General features: G+C 47.4%; 1 protein-coding gene across 1 annotated transcript; it reads right to left on the bottom strand.

Moving 5' to 3' along the window:
* Window positions 1-7,184: 7,184 nt before the first annotated feature.
* Window positions 7,185-8,188, bottom strand: LOC127327709 (transcription factor WRKY19). Its single transcript, XM_051354501.2, has one exon. It carries the CDS (start codon window positions 8,078-8,080, stop codon window positions 7,334-7,336), a length of 747 nt encoding a protein of 248 aa, XP_051210461.1. The 5' UTR covers window positions 8,081-8,188; the 3' UTR covers window positions 7,185-7,333.
* Window positions 8,189-13,284: the final 5,096 nt, after the last annotated feature.

The following is a 13,284-nucleotide window of genomic DNA, read 5'->3' as shown; positions in this document are numbered from 1 at the left end:
GTTACTTATAACTCCAAGAGGGAGTATTTATGCTCGATAGTGGGTTCATGCCTCCATTAAATCTGGGACAGTGACAGAAAGTTCTAAGGTTGTGGATGTGATGTTGCCACTAGAGATAAAACATCAATGCTATGTATAAGGATGTATTTGTTGATTACATTACGCACCATACTTAATGCAATTGTCTGTTGTTTGCAACTTAATACTGGAAGGGGTTCGGATGATAACCTAAAGGTGGACTTTTTAGGCATAGATGCATGCTGGATATCGGTCTATGTACTTTGTCGTAATGCCCAATTGAATCTCACACTACTCATCATAACATGTATGTGCATGGTCATGCCCTCTTTATTTGTCAATTGCCCAACTGTAATTTGTTCATCCAACATGCTATTTATCTTATGGGAGAGACACCACTAGTGAACTGTGGACCCCGGTCCATTCTTTTACATCGAATACAATCTACTGCAATTCTCGCTCTACTGTTTTCTGCAAACATCATCATCCACACTATACATCTAATCCTTTGTTACAGCAAGCCGGTGAGATTGACAACCTCACTGTCACGTTGGGGCAAAGTAATTTGGTTGTGTTGTGCAGGTTCCACGTTGGCGCCGGAATCCCTGGTGTTGCGCCGCACTATTCTCCGCCGCCATCAACCTTCAACGTGCTTCTTGACTCCTACTGGTTCGATAAACCTTGGTTTCTTACTGAGGGAAACTTACTGATGTACGCATCACACCTTCCACTTGGGGTTCCCAACGGTCGCGTGCTGTACGCGTGTCACGCCTCCTCTCCTTGCGTTCGGCGGTGGCTCGACGGCTCCGCTCCTGCCGCGCGTCCTCCTCCGCCCTCCCCTGCTGCGCCGCTTGGAGGGAGAGCTCGACGGCGCGACGAATCTGCGCCTCTTCGCGGGCACGGGCGTCGTCCTGGAGCTTCTTCTCCGACTCGAAGGACTCGACGAGCGCGCGTTGCTGATCGGCCATCTCGTCCGGGTGCGGCCCGTCGTCGTCGGACCACTCAAACTCGTCGTCGTCCTCCACCTCGGTCTCCTCCGCCTCGGCCTCCTCCTCCTCCATTGGCGCATCGTCCTCCACATCTGTTGGCGCCTCCATCATCGCCGCCGCCAAAACGTCGGCCTCCGCCGCAAACTGGTATGCCCACCTCCCCTAGATCGCCGCCAGCGCCACCTCCCGCTGCTGACTCTCCTCCGCCGCTAGCTGCCGCTGGCGCTCGTTCGACTCCCGCCGTTCTCGGTACAGCGCCTCCCGCTCATCGCGCTGGCGCCGGCGCTCGTCAGCCCACCGCTGCTCCATCTCCTCCCGGTACCGGCACCGTCGCGCCTCTTGTCCCGTCGAGGCGTCGAACACCGCAACGGTGTCGCACTGCTGCTCGTGCCACGCTGCTGCCGCCGCGGCCTCGCCAGCAGCGGGGCCATGGGCGCAGAATGCCGCTAGATCCGCCGCCTGCGCCGCCTCCCGGTGCTGGCGGGCCTGCTGCTCCATTGCCTCCCGCCGCTGCTGACGGTGTGCACGCCACCGCTCTTCCCGGGCCGCGGGGTCGGTGTCGACCTGCGTTTCCGGGATTGCAAGTGGAGGAGACGGCGGTGGAGGGAAGTGGCCAACGCCGCGGCGGTTCGCCATTGCCACTGGTGGTGGAGGAGACGGCGGTGGAGCGACGAGGGCTGTGTTTGTTGCCGGCGGGGTGTGGTAGCTACCATTGAGTCGGGAGACCTTTTATAGACGCCGGCGTCGGGAAGAAAGCGCGGGAACAGGCGAGAAGAGGCGTGAAGATCGCGTGGGAACGAGCGGTGGCGTGCGAACGCCGGCGAGGCGTGGAGGCTGCGCAGCACCGACGAGACGTCTCGCCTGCCCCTCCGTCGCCATTAAGGCAACGATGCCGCCATGTGTCACTGCGCGCGAATAACTTCCGTCGCGTGGTAGGCGTCGGTTAGGTTAAAATTAACTGTGCCGCTGACGGGTCGGCCCCGCCACTCCCCGCCTCGCTTTTCGGTGGGTCCGGCGTCCCCGGAGCGTCCCCTGTGGGACGGGGACGGGCTTGGAGCGTCGGACACCGTATTGGGCCGCGCCGGACAAAAATGGGCTTTGGAGGACGCGGCTGAAACGATTTTTTGGTCCGACACGCCCCAAATTAGTTTAGGGGACGCGGCTGGAGATGCTCTTAGGTGTCCTCCGTCAGCACACACCGCGCCTCCAGCAGAGCCATGTACATAGCCTATGCCTTGTCCAGCTAACGCTTGCTGCCATACGCTTCTATGAGCAGGTTGTAGCAGATGATGTCCGGACGGGAGGAGCTCCGGAAGACGATCCATTCGCAGACCTACAAACAGTTCTGAGAAATCACACATCAAAATGTTGATCATAGCTTAGACGCAATGAATGATGTCAGTGGTGCTGGTTTGGGGTCCTACCGATATGATCAGATCCCACTGTGGGATCAGCCGGAGCTGGATGGCGATGTTGAGGATGTCGTCCAACAGGTTGTGTGTGAACAGTGGAAGGGATGGTATACATCAATTACAAGATCTTGGCAACGTCTAGACAAGTTCTAGGATTTCATGTGCCCTCGGACTGATCATGGGGAAGATTTGATCCAGGAATCTAGAGCCGTACTTCCAACCACGGCCTCTCATTGCACCTCCTACATGAGGCTTGAAGCTATTAAACACATTTCTATAACAGAAATATCAAAAAGCAAAGTCTCTTGGTTTCAGAACTTGACACGACCGTAAATCGAGAAAAGGATGGACAATTACCTCTTTTCCGGAATATTTTCTTTCCATCGAATGTCCTTCCTGAATTGTCTCCGTAAATGTAGGCGCAGTCACACTTCTTCCTTTCGCTGTATCCATATGAATTTACCCTCTTCGTTATGCAGGGAAGTTCCTTGTTGGATGTTTCTGCCAGAACAGATTCGCCATCTTGGTCCTGCAACCGGAGTATAATACAATGGAGCCTCTATCCTTAACCTGCAATTTAGCAGTGGAAAAATGAAAGTACAACTGCGAACAAAGTACGGTGGAGGAAAAAAGTTTTTACAACGAACAGAATTAGTGAATTAGACAAATCCCCGACAACTATTGCTAGTCACTCAAGGACACAATTAATTTTTTTAGAAAAGCAAATTCCCTCTCCTCTTCGCTACCCCTTCCCCTTCCAGCCTTCCGGTGCATTTTTGCACTTGTTGATAAAAATCTAATAAGTCAACAGAGACACAGTGAGCTGCAGCAAGAAATATATAAGCAATTTGATAACGGAACTTTGATAATTCAACAATTTTGCTTATGTTTGATGACCTGTGTGGGCGAACAAGAAAGGTCGATGTAGTTGAAGCATGGTGGTGAACTGCGGGCGAGCTGGTGCGTATAGGTCAAGGCGCGCGGATAACATTGCTGCTACCGTCACCGCCACGTTGTTGATCTATCTGACCGCGGAGGCATGGTCCGCATGCCCGCCGCTGCGCTCTGCCTCGCTGGTGGCACGGGCAGAGATGAGGGCCGGCAGAAGTGGAGAGAAAGAGGTCGGGGGGTGGGGACATAGAAATATGGTTCGTATTTTCCGATCTCGGCGATATATGGGGCAATTACCAATATATGGTATGTACCAATCTGATATTTGGTGTGTTGATGAAAATTAATTGATTGATTCGTGGTTGTAGGCAGGAAATCATAGCAATAGGCAAGCAAAAGGAAAGGAGACATGAATGGAAACCATTCTCGTGGTTCTGCGCGTTCCAAAGTTGAAATGTTTTAGTTTTGGCCGGTGACCTCCAAACGTAGATTGTGCTGAAATCATGTAGTTATTGTGTGCGTTCAATCAACTGAAATCATGGAGAATCGATGTATGTGTTTTTGTGGGACGGTAAAATGGTTATATGAAAAATACGTAGGACGAAACTTTTGATCGGAGGAAACAGAACAAGTTCCTCCTTTTTATATATAGAGATAGAGATATAGTAGAGAAATGTCCGAGGAAGGTAATTTGTGAGATTACCATAGCGTGATTTCTGGGCTGGTGATTCCTAAAGCGGCCCAGGCTGATTAAATGCGCGAGTTAATATTCTGGAAAAGTTAGGATGACCAAAGTGCTGGATTGCAGCGTGATTGATATTGACTGATTGATTGCTGGATTGCAGCGTGAGACTTTCCCTATTTTAGTGGGACGGTCGACCAAAAGGACGACGAAAGTAGGGGAGAAGGGGGAACACGTTCGTTCTTTTTAAGTAGTAGAGATTTCTAAGTTAGATTAGACACCTAAGCTAACATTTAAAATTAAATTTAAAGCGAGTTTGACCGAGTTTGACTGCGACGCTGACTGCACCGCTGACTGTACCGCTTACCGTACCGCTGACTCTAATTGATTTTGACCAGACTGATTTGACTATGCTGATGTCATGGTGATATCATAAAGGTTGACAGAAAAATTTGCTCAGATGAAAAACTTTCTACATCGAAGTTGTATAGAACTAATAGATCTATGTAACGTACAAATTACTTTTCAAATCGAAATAATGAGTTTGACAAGATTTGGATTATACCTTATGAGATCTGAATCTTGTAACACGATATTTTTTCTGCTCGACAAACGAAACAAGGTGAGACTTACGGCAATCAAAAGATCTTGACGAGAGAAACAACTTCCGTGTTGAATGCACGACGATTAGGGATAGTTTTGAAACTCGATTTGGCTCTAGATGAATCGAAATAGATCTATAGATGAGAGATAAATCGGTTTCTTCAAATAGAAAACCTTACAACATGAAAGTTGTAGAGAATGATCGGATCTATCTTCTCACCAAAGGAATTTGGATGTCGTGGAACAAGCAAACGAATTGAGGATTTTCTTTGTCAGACCTGACTTCTTGTGATGCGAAATTCTCCGTGTACAGTGAACGGAAAGATCCGAGATTGGTCGGGATTCAAAGATCTCGACGAGATCTACAACTTTTGTGTAGAAGTCGAAGCGATTTGAGGTGATTTTGGTGATCAAAACAACGAGTTAAAATTCATTGATCTAGGGTTTCAGGAGGAGCAAAGGGTTATGGAGGATTTATATAGACCATAGATCGGTCGAAAAGATAGTCCTCGAAGTTTAGAACGCGTGAAAATAAACGAATCCGAATTTAAAGTTGTGTAGACGAAAATATTATGGTTTAAGTGAAGGTATGTTTGTTCAAAAGGAAAATCATTCGTGGTTCCTCAAGACGACCGATTCAGGCTCGGTCGGTTCGGTGATCCGGCTGGGCTGCTGCTGGGCTTGGCCTGGCCGGGCAGGGTGGCCGGGTGGGCTGTAGCGCGCGGGGCGCTGGTCTGCTGGCTGGCTGCCGCTCGCGCGAGCTGGGCCGAGCGGCAACTGGCCGGCCCGATCATTTTCTTCTTTTTTTTAACTGTTTTTTGTTTCATTTATAAAATGAGTTTAGTAACTCCGATTTGAGTGACACAAATTTCTATAAGTTTGAAAATTTATTTTGTTCAGTATAAAGATAAACATTTTATAAATTATTATTTTATATTATTTTATTACTATTATGCCATTATGGCCATATGCGATAGTTTTCAACATATGCAAATCGAACAAGTTTCTAAAAATTTGTAAAAAATCAAAATAGTGTTTTAGGACATTAAGGGACCCGTTTAATATCCATTTTGAAAAATAAAATAATCGTTTTATACACTTGTCCTATATGGCTATTTGGGCATTACTTTGCAAATAGAGTTTTCTCGGTTTTGATTTTTCTCAAATAAAAACGCATGGATTTGAAACCTTGAAAGCCAAGATATGCTTGGTTTTGAAAATACTTTGGAACCAAAAGTATTTGGAAACCAACATTTAAAAAAATACTTTTAAATAACTCCAAAAAGTTTTAATTCTTTGTGAACTTTCAAACAATTTTAAACAATCAAGCATTGAATTCTTTTTTATTTTACATTTCGGGATGTGACATGGTACATCCTCCAAAGTCTAGCTAATGCATTTTGGAGTGGAACTGACCACTCCCCATTTAACCAAGACAAGAAACAAGATGATGTGAGAAGATCCAAATTGGGAACAAATATAGTACATGCATAAAGATGGTGTGAGTGATCTAAATTCCTTATAACAAATATTTTCTCATCAAAAATTAGTATACAGTACGTTTTCTAACTAAATTACAGATCACTATGTAACTAAACTATACACTGCAAACAACAATTTCTTACAATGCATTACTTCATATACTCGCATATACAACATTCATATAACAAATAACGTTTATGCAACTATAACAACCCTAACTAATATTTTCTACAACTATCACAACTAATGTTTGCTGCAACTATAACAATTAATCAATGTAGCTAACAATACTGCATTGAACTAATCATTGTAACTAACAACAATGCGGACTTCGACTATAACTCTTGCGTTTAACTGCAACTATAAATGATGCACTTATCTGACACCGCATTTCACACTGAACTAAACACTACATAATAAGTCACAAATCGCAGAATAACCTTATATTCTGCACCAAACACATGTAGAATTTACGGATTGTGTTCTTCCATTAAAAAACGACACGCTTGAGCTGCTCTAGCTTGTGGGCACAACACACCTAGGGCCAATCCACCACTAACCCGCGAAATGTGGGGTCGTCGTAAGTATTTGGAGCATTATCCATATCTCTAATATCCTAACCCAACATAAATTGCAATGAAATCAAAATTAATCTAGGCTAAATCAAAATTTCCCGAATCGAAACCAAACCCTAACCCCAGATGTTGAGAGAGGGCCGAATGAACTTACCATTAACCAGGAATGGTTCGAAAAGTCGATGTCGTGGGCATGGCAACGACCGCCGGCGGCGGTCGTGCAATTGGCGGCGAGTGAAGAGGATATGTCTGCATGACCTGAAAATGGGACCCACAATGGCCGTTAATGACCATCTCTCACCGCCGTCTACGCTATTCCACGTCATCGTTTAGGTGTGGGGTCTTGTTCCGTGTTGATTCGCTCTCAAACAACTTTTAGCGTTTTTTGCTAAGAACTTCCGGTTATGTGGTGGTTTTTCATCCCGCAAATATAAACCGGTACTAAATGGTAAATTTAAGTATTAAAATGGTGATTTTTGGCTATATGCTCCTTCGGGACAGAAAGGGGGGAAAAGGGCTTTTGCACATATCGTTGATCCATAATATATTGGAGTTATTATGGAGGAGTAGGTGCTGCAATCCTGAGTAACAGTGATAGTACGTCCATAGTGGTGACGCGAGTAATAGTCTGAATCTAATTCTAACACTAGTGCGAGTAAAGTACAATACTAGCCGCGATGCCTACAGGCTGTGAATCTCTGGTTGGAAAAACTTGGTCGGGTTCAAGAACTCGTCGAGCTGAGCCTCGAAGTCCATGTCAGTTCCAAGGCCGGCACCCGCGGCGTAGCCGTAGCTACCGGCATGCTGGTACCAGGAGCCTGCCGGTGAGGTCCAGCCGTCGATGGCACCGGGTGGCGTCACGGGCTCTAATGGCCATTGAAGAATTCCTTCCGGCGCTGCAGCCGGCGAGTCCTGTTCCTGCTGGCCGAAGGCATGCTGCTGCTCTGCGCTTAGGAGCGAGAGCGCGGGGGCCTGGGCGCAGGTGTGGTCGCCGTGGTACACGACGTCGAAGAGCAGCGGGTCGGCGGCGGCGCGCTGCACCTGCTTGGTGGCCTGGCAGCCCCGCGTGTGCCGGTGCGTGCACCGGAAGTAGGCCCGCGGGTACGGGGCGCCGAGGATGTCCTTCTGGCCGTACTTCCGCCAGCTGAGCCCGTCGTCGAGCGGTGCCGTGTCCTGCATCGACGCCACCCGCACCTGCTTCCTCACCTTCGCCGCCGCGGTGGACTTCTTGCTGCTGTTCCTCGGATGGCCGCTGTTCTTGGCATTGCCATTTCCGGCGAGGCGGACAGCCCTGTCGACGGACGCGGCCAGCTCGCCGCAGAGCTCCCGCGCGGCGGCCGGCGTGTTCTTGTCCACGACGCTCGCCTTCAGCTCCCTCGCCATGGCCTGTAGCCGGTCGAGTTCCGACGCCAGTGCCGTGTCCTCCATGACCTGCCCTCCGTCGGATGTGCGCCTAGCCGATCAATCGCGTGAGCCTGTGCGTGCGTGTGGTTGGATGCTTTGTTTCGATGATGATGATGAGTGTGGTGGCGATGGGGGTTTTATAGTGCTGGACTGAGTAAGAGCCACTGTTCCCGGCTTGGAATTTGATCAGTCTGGATGTTTGACTGATGACCGGAGAAAAGGTTAGGACTAACGCGAGAGAGAATAATACACAACAGCCCATCTGGCGAGTGTGTGATCCGTACGCTTGGACCGGTTCTCTGGTCCTAGGAATTGTATACATGGAGATCGACCATGATGCTCTGCGACCACTTGTTAGATTTCGATCTTAATTTTGTCAGTATAGTTTATCTAACTTCACACACTGGCCCAGTGACGCGGCTGGTTACGAAACCAGCTGCGTCATCGTCAGCGGTCAAGCTGATGGAAATGTAAAATGGCATGAAATGGAGTGCGTTTTTCGTGGAAGATTCATGCATCGTGAGAGCCTAGAGGGTGGGGAAAAGTGGTTTGCGTTGGCGTTATGTAGCGTCAGTACGTGTAGTACTGTGGACTCCTCAATGGATGTGTGATTCTGCCGGGAGGAGGAAGATGCCCGGAAGGCTGCGGCCAGCTGCCGGGAGCCTTCGCCGGAACTCGATGGAGATTGCACCGTTTTGGCACACTGGCTTAACTGAGCGTGACAGGAAAAGGATCAGGGAGTAGACAGTGTAAGCCTACCCCTACTGCGGTCTGCCCCTGATCACACTACTACCTGCCCAGAGTGAAGCTCGGGTACAAGTAGACCGGTGCAAGAAGGAGACTTGACTAGCGACAGGCTGAGGAACGCGTACAAGAACAACAGTAAAGCTAGCCGCCAAGGCCCACGGCCAAGGGGAACTATCATCGACGTGTTGGTTCGTTTTCAGCAAGACTTACCTTGTGGTACGATATTTAATGCAATAAAATTTGTCTTTTATTGAAAGAAAAACAGCTTACGTAGATGTGGTTGTAAACTTATGTTTTTTTTTTCCTTTTGGTTCATGGCCCAAAATCCGTGTCCAAATTTGCATATCTTGCAATCCACGCCCCTGCACACAAAAGACGATGAATTACTCGGAGAGAGATCAACTACTGGCGTGGAAATTTCACGTGTCGGATGCCATCCTTCCTCACCATCTTCGGCGGCCATGCTTCGATGTTAGACCTCTCGCCGTGTCCTCAAGTCCCGTGGTGCCATCCATGGCTGTATAAGATCTCGAAAACGTCGATTTGCTCCTGATGGTGCTCATCGATTCGGTGCTCCTTACCGACCCGGCCACAGCCCCCTCCCCCCATCCCCAATGTGGCTCATGTGTGCCGCCCGTAGTTTGATCCCGCGCCTCTTCTACTCAAGCTCTTTGGAAAATTCATAACCTCGTTGTCAACCTCCAACAGGTTTACACGGAAGGCTCGAAATGAGCCCAACTTTGAATTAACGAAGCCAGCGCCTGAAGCCTTTCGGTGCTTTCGCTCACACCACATCCTAATCACTGACGTACTTGCAAACAAAAACAACGAAGAGGGAGCCAATCTAATCCTGCCGCCAGCACCCCGCAATGTACTGGCGACAGGGCCTCCTGGAGATAGGGTGATCTAGGCGACCACCCCGACAGTCACCGGATCTGGCAGGAGGAAAGGAAAGAAAATCATAGATGGTGAAGGCTGGTATGCCGCCGGTGAGATCTAATTGCGCCCACCCCACCAACCACGAACCCCCTTCCCAACCAGGTCCAGGCAGCCTGCCCAGAAAGTGGATCGCACCACCTAGCTCCCATGGGAGCGAGCCGTTAGGTAGGGGAAGGTGATCTATCGCCGTCAACCGTCGAGAATCCACGCCACGTTCAACACCCGAGCACACCACAACAACCTTCAGAGGCAAGATCCCACCCAGCCCTAAAATCCTAAAACCATAACACCACTCGAGCTCACCCAAGCAGTCCAGACCCAACTGGCGGCGTAGGGCAGGCAACAACCACTGGCACCAACCCTGGAGGCAAGTGGATGCGCGACTTCATCAACTAAAGGAGGCGCGCGAGAACGGCCGTCTGATGCAAAGACCTGCTGCGGGCGAAGCCCCGCAGTCGCCATCAGCTGTGCGGGCTTCATCGGGCGGCGTCCTCCGGCGACAAAGGGGAGGAATGCGGAGGAGGGGAGGGGTGGCTGCACGTGCTAGGGTTTGGGCCACCGCCCGTGTCGCCCTCGTGAGAGCGGCGCAGGGGCCCATGAGGTTTCGATGCATTTCTCCAATTCGCATGTGCTACTCCCTCCGGTCTTTTTGAATTAACTCAAATTAAGTACATAATTATACTAAATTCGAGTAAATTAAAAGAGACTGAAGGGAGTACATGTCAAGATTTACCACATTTCCAGGAATTTAAACGGTGTGGGACACAACTGCTCAGAACATGCTGACAACATGCCATTAGAAGTCTAACATCTAGGCCTATCTTTAATTTTGTTTCATCAGCTCATGCCAACATGATTTGTCCCATAGCTCTAGCTATTCAGAACTCTACTTCGATGTGACCTGTTTATGAGCTGAATGAAATTGACGCCTCTGACGGCTCTCTTTTTAAAAATAAAGAAAATACTTTAGATAAGCGAATTATGGGTAAGGTCTTGGCGATCCTCTTAAGCCGCGTGCGGCTGCCGGACCTGGATTGGTACCATGCATGCATTTACATGTACGAGTACAAAGGTGCAAGGACAATACAGCGACATGGCCCGAGGTGCGGTCGCCGTTCTAGCGTGTTCCCTCGAGAACACGCAACACGATTAGACTGAAAAAGGCGCAACTACTGGCGAGTGTACGTGTGTGTGTTCATTTGGTCGCCGAATCTCGTCGATCGATCGATCTTTCAGTGAAGTTTCGCTGCTGTTACATGCTGCAAGTGCATTACCCGAGTGCTTGTTCGATGGGTTACCTTTTGAAGTGAACGGAAGAAAAACCTGGCTCTAGAGGGATAGCCGGATAGGTAGTCACGGCTGCTTTGGCACGTACAGTAGGGTTGGGGCATGATGGACAATTGGACAGGGGAGAAGATTTTGGCCACGCGGTTGCAGCATCCAACGGTGAACATCAGGTAACATATACCACTGTGGCAGATCACGGTGGCCCCCGAGCGGGATCGCCGAGTGTACGTACGACGACGGGCCCGGCAACGATCGATGCCTTGACGCGTCGGTCTGCCGCCTGTTCAGACTATGGAGAGAGAGATATGCAAGCTATCCTCTGCTCGGCGTGCTACGGAGTATTCTCTTTATTTTTTTTGAACATGCTACGGAGTATTCAGAACAAGCTGAAATTTCAAGCCTCCGTTTGGCTTTGAACAAACGATCCAAGCCTATCTGCTACATGTCTCGCCATAAAAGAATATATCTTAATTTTATTTAAATTTTGATATATGTAAACACTATTTAGTGTATAGATGCATCCGAATTTTGATAAATCTCCGACATCATATATAGATGGAGGAAGTTAAGGGTGGCAATGAGTAGGGTTGAGCAATACCATACACATACCTGTATAGTTAGTACCTATACCCGTACCCATGGTTATAAAATTTTATCTATACCTATACCTGAGGGGTACCTGTCGTGTGCTCAGAGTCATACCTTATTATTACTTCTACCACTATCACCGATGATGACAACTTTTGTATTGTGGAATGAGAAGGGATATCTGAACAACACTCATGATATGGAATCTACAATCTTGGAGCCCAAACAATGAATCTGAACGATTAGTGTTGGATATATCATCGCGTAGATGTACACTGAGACTCTTTCTCCTCACACCTCCGCCTTAACTTCCATGGCGATGTCGCGTCGGACATAAAATAAACTTAGAAATGGCCACCGAAGGTAAGAGAAACCAACATGTATGTCAGTGGAAGGTCTAGATGATTTGGGATAAGTGTCCTCACATAGAATTTAAGGTTGGCGTTCGGTTAAGTGTAACAATATTGATGTTGGCATAGAGCATCTCATTTTGTAGGAACTAATTCATGTGTATATGAAATGTGTTCCTAATCGATTACAATAGGGCGAAGCAATGTTGAATGGTTGTGCGTATGTGGATTCTGACACAATAGTTTCCACGGTTAATACGTATTTCTTTATGATTTAGGTTGTTTTAAGCAGGGTTACAAGGGGGTCTTTAAGGCAATGTTATTTTGGGTTTGGATAGAGAGTGTTTATAAATATTATCTCAAACTAAGGAAAATATACATATGTGCGATTTTCATGTGTATCTATAACAAATCATGCTATTTTGCCAAGTAAAGAGCAAATCTAGACTCGCATGGTCATCTACCGTTGCACAGCTATGCTCCGTTTATGGTCGCGTCTACAACGTGTGGTTCATCGAGACCTCTTTACGGAGGTGTCTACACGGTTTGAGGATACGGCGAGGGATACTTTTTCCCAACATGGGTGGCAGCGTGATCTGCGGATTGGCCCGCCTACCACATAGTTCTGGTTTTAGTCATTTGCTTCGGTGTTGCCTAGACTTTTACTTTTGTTCGGTGTGTAATAAATGGATCTATACGGCTGTGTGCATCCTAGTTATGCAGAGGCCGGGTGTAATATTATTTGAGTAATAAAGCGCCCATTATCGAAAAAAAAATTGCCAAGTAAAGAGCAAGCATGACATCTCGACTGAGCCAACCTATGATGTTACAACACCAAGTAGAATACAAGCGTGCGATGCTCTAGTTGTTGAACCTAGAAACATGATTGATATATTTAACAATGAAAGAACTATTAAGACAACAAAATAGAGTTATTCAAGGCTGCTAGACAACATATAAACCCCGAAATTTGCATTTGTTTAACCTAAAAATATACATTAGTTATGTTAAAAAAACCCTCTCTTGAGATATTTATCTGAGTGCATAATTAGATATGTCAAACAAGATATTTAAGGTTACTTTTATAGACATAAACAGATATACCTACAATGCATCTAAGTGACACATTAACCCATGCAGATATATGATTTTGTCCTTGTTTGTTTCTGCGATCTAGTAGCATTTAGTACATTTAAAAGGAACATTTAATACATTTAATACATGGTTTTCTAAAGGCGTGTTCTAAAAAAATTAATGTAAAATACTTGATAATGTGATATAAATTTAGTAAATTTTTAAGGTGTATTCGAATGCATT

Source organism: Lolium perenne, chromosome 1, assembly GCF_019359855.2.
Source record: "Lolium perenne isolate Kyuss_39 chromosome 1, Kyuss_2.0, whole genome shotgun sequence".
NCBI lineage: Eukaryota > Viridiplantae > Streptophyta > Magnoliopsida > Poales > Poaceae > Lolium > Lolium perenne.
The sequence above is the reverse complement of the archived record's forward strand: the minus strand, read 5'-3'. Positions and strand labels throughout refer to the sequence as shown.

Excerpts from the sequence above, each read along its gene's own strand:
- LOC127327709 (XM_051354501.2), bottom strand. The coding sequence starts at position 8,080 with ATGGAGGACACGGCACTGGCGTCGGAACTCGACCGGCTACAGGCCATG.